Source organism: Triticum aestivum, chromosome 3B (assembly GCF_018294505.1).
Source record: "Triticum aestivum cultivar Chinese Spring chromosome 3B, IWGSC CS RefSeq v2.1, whole genome shotgun sequence".
NCBI lineage: Eukaryota > Viridiplantae > Streptophyta > Magnoliopsida > Poales > Poaceae > Triticum > Triticum aestivum.
The window spans coordinates 770,492,993-770,496,491 of NC_057801.1; the positions used below are offsets into that span (position 1 = coordinate 770,492,993).

At 41.9% G+C, this 3,499-nt stretch overlaps 1 protein-coding gene across 1 annotated transcript; it reads right to left on the reverse strand.

Annotated features, from left to right (window-relative positions):
* Positions 1-439: 439 nt before the first annotated feature.
* LOC123072317 (CASP-like protein 5B3) lies at positions 440-2,987 on the reverse strand. The gene is made up of 3 exons (XM_044495872.1): positions 2,654-2,987; positions 1,267-1,399; positions 440-932 (listed from the first exon to the last, which is right to left on the reverse strand). Exons 1-3 carry the CDS (start codon positions 2,782-2,784, stop codon positions 729-731), a joined length of 468 nt encoding a protein of 155 aa, XP_044351807.1. The 5' UTR covers positions 2,785-2,987; the 3' UTR covers positions 440-728.
* Positions 2,988-3,499: the final 512 nt, after the last annotated feature.

Here is a 3,499-nt window from a genome sequence, read left to right on the forward strand (position 1 = left end):
AATCTATAAAAATGCTCTTGTTTTCAAATATTTATTCACAAATTTAAGAAATATTTGCATTTAAAAAAAGTTGATAAATTTCTTTAAAAATGTATGTGTTTTGTAATTGTGTTTAACATCAATTGTTGGAAATTTGTTAACGTTTGCTGGACCAAGCAGTAATTCACCAACTTGTCCTTTTTAGACTGGCGATGAACTGCATGAATGAAAGAGCTGTTGGATTTTTGCAATATGCTTTCAAATAAATCTAGTACGCCTTTATCAGTTTAAGATTGTGCAGGCCTCGAATACCTTTATGCTTGGAATTATATTAATCGACGAAGTTGCTATGCTGTTTTTAATGGATGCTGTTGCAAACTACGATCTAAACTTTTCTGTCAATGAATATATATTGTTTCCTTCTGAATTTATGAACCAGGTTGAAACTATAGAGCAGGGCAAAGACTAAACTGAACTTCCTTCCAAAAATGTGTTCAACACATTTTTTTTGTTTGAAGAGATATAAAATTCCATTGCACAATAACCAGGGCATTTTTCAGGTACCTTCGATGGCGAGTATCTCATATACTACTCTTAATATTAATGAATCCCGCATCATCAAGCAGTAACTGTTCCACCACAAGGGATGAAATTAGCAAGTGTCCCGAGCACATTTCAACCCATTTACCCTCCTGAGTCCTGACTGACAATTAGCCTGACGTGATGGCGATCATGAGCACGTGAGATCACTAGGAGAACGAAACCAGTAGCCAGAATCCGGAGAAAGAAGAAGCAGCTTGCAGCAACCACGTGATGAACGCCAGGACGACCGAAAGAGCGAACTGCCGGCAGGCCAGCTTCGAGTATGTCTCGCAGAATTGCACATCCCACATGAAGAAAATTGTCAGGCTCGCGGAGGCACAGGCTCCTGAGAACATGAAAACCGCCACGACCTGCAATGCATTCACAATTGATGTTTTCACTCAGATAGACCTTTGCTAGCTCAAGATTCCAAGAACTACTCAAGTAAAAAAATTGATTTCACAGGGTATCTGGACTGTGCTTGTGAGATGTAACAAATTTGGCTATGAGAAATGACAGCCATTAGTTCTAATAACAGGAAAAAAGAACCATTGATAAACTATACCGTTGGTTGACCAAAAAGTCATGCAAAGCATATTGGTTGTTAGAATTTATTGCTCAAATGGACAATTCATCGGAAAATCTGAGCTCAATTAATTCAGAAGTACCTCACGGATAATAGAAGAGACAAAGTGAACGACTTACCCAGTCAACCATAACAATGATAAATAGATTATCCGGGGTGTGAAGATCCTTTTTATTCCTTAGAGCAAAGATATCCTTACAAGCAAGGCCCAAACTCCACATAATCTGCAGGATCAACGCTAGATTCATGTAGCTGAAATGAAGGGACACCAGAATACACTCGTTAGATGATGTCGACAAACACACTTGAGTTCCTGCCCAAGCAGTTCTGAAGAGTAGTCAAGAAATTGAAGACTTTATAAATAATTGGCACACACCAGCATACAGTCAAGACATGTATGTTGACCTATAAAACCTAACTTTTAACAATTCTAAAAAATATTATAATGCATGGGAGGATAAACTGTGGGTTAAATGAAAAACATATGGCTTTGTTAGACATACACAAAAGAAAATATGTCCAATATTCTGATTCCATTATTGAACAAGTATGGTGTTGTTCACTCCGTCCTGCAGGGAATTGAGCTTGGAACTAATCCCGGCCCGAAAACATCCTAGGTCCGAGTTCTCCCTGACTACATCACACCAAGTGAAGGTTCACACAGAAACATTCTAGGGAAAGATTAATTACCAGCCAATTTCCAGCAACCACCTTAGCAGATGATAAACCCTTTGTGGCAAAAACAGATGATAAACCCAGATGATAAATTTCCAGCAACCACATCACACCAAGTTAAGATTGATGGGTGTCCCCGTAGTTGAGGTATCAATATATAATGCTTTAATCCATCAGTCGCTTCAAGCATTTTTGTGCATTGCAGTCACAGATGAGTTAGTTTCCTAGTTGATTTGCTTTTTCAATGCCGAGTAGATTTAGCAGAACATTCAGAATCTTTTGCAGATAAAAGAGTAATCACCAGGGTTTTTTCACTTGCGAAAAAAGCATCACCCTGCTTGGAAGGCGTTAGATCTGCTTCATCTAAGTTCTATTAAATACGGGTTGATAATGATGCGATGCCTTTCTCAGGCAAGTGTGGGATTTCCCTTCTATGTTTTAAGCCTAGAAAGTAGAAACTGTTGGGGCGAGCTCAGCTTGCAAGCCTGTGCTAAATTCACCCAACCTACTTGTCTCTGCTATATTCCCCAAGATTTATCTTGAAATAAAGAGTAAGACTCATCCAACCTAAGACCAAAGCCTTGAAAGACCCAAATTAACTGAAGCTGAGCTAATGCTGAACCGCCAATGCCAAGACAGTGGAAAGACTCCAACCACTTGGGGTTTGGTTTCACTTCACACACCGGCCTTGTCCTCCAAACCCAGATCGAACGCAATGAATTTGCAAGAAAACACACGAGCCATGCTACTTGAGTGATGCTCCATGAAAACACACGAAGGGGGAGGGAAGAAATTAGTAGTAGGGGGAGGGGAGGGAAGGGGAGGGAGTACAAGAAGGCGCTGTAGTTGGAGTAGCCGAAGCCGGAGACCATGGAGAAGGTGGAGGCGGCGGCGAAGACGGACTGCGACAGCCGCAGTGCCATGCCGCTCCATGTCCCCGGGCTCCCCACTACGCGCTTCATCCCCTGCTCTGCCTGTCTCGGCTCTGCTCTGCTCTGCTTGCTCCGGAGAGGTGAGGCGGAGAAGGCGATGGACTCCTTGCCGGCGTGGATCTGTGGCAGTTGCTGTGTGCGCTTAGCTCGTGTGTGGGGTGGGGAAGGTGATGGCTATGATCAGGAGCCGGAGAGGTAATCACTGAGCGTCCACCGTGTGGTCTGGGTACCTCTGCTCTGCTAGCACCTGGAAACTTCGTGGTAGATTCCTTGCTTGGCCACATCGTCCGAGTATACGTACACATTTCTGCGCACGCCGTTCGTCACCTTTAGGCCCAGTTCTTTTCACCCGGGATTCTGCAGAATTAAGATTCTAGAAAATTTTGCGAGAATCTGCTTCCCCCAGAATCTGGCGTTGAGTTCTTTTTTGAGATTCCAGTTTGAGATTCTGGAAAGAGTTGTGTGTCGAAATGTCTATAGTACCCCTTGACAGAAACTGTTTGATGAATTGTTAACACTTTGTTGTTTCGAACAATATCTTGTCAAATGTGAGCCAAAGCCAAGTTCCGGCAATAGTACCAATATGCAGTAGTATTGACAATATCAACAAAAGAAAATCTAGCACAATCCATTCATCAAACAAAATAAAACAATCAATCAATCAATCCATGTGACAAATTGAACAATCAATCCATCCATTCATGTGACAAATTGAACAATCAATCTATGCATCCATCTAACAAAT

What these genes read in the sequence shown, in the direction of transcription:
- LOC123072317 (XM_044495872.1), bottom strand. Translation starts at nt 2,784, where the DNA reads ATGAAGCGCGTAGTGGGGAGCCCGGGGACATGGAGCGGCATGGCACTG. An exon ending in TCCAACTACAGCGCCTTCTT is followed by an intron (nt 1,400 to 2,653) that starts GTACTCCCTCCC and finishes CCTTCATTTCAG; the next exon opens with CTACATGAATCTAGCGTTGA. An exon ending in TCATTGTTATGGTTGACTGG is followed by an intron (nt 933 to 1,266) that starts GTAAGTCGTTCA and finishes AATGCATTGCAG; the next exon opens with GTCGTGGCGGTTTTCATGTT.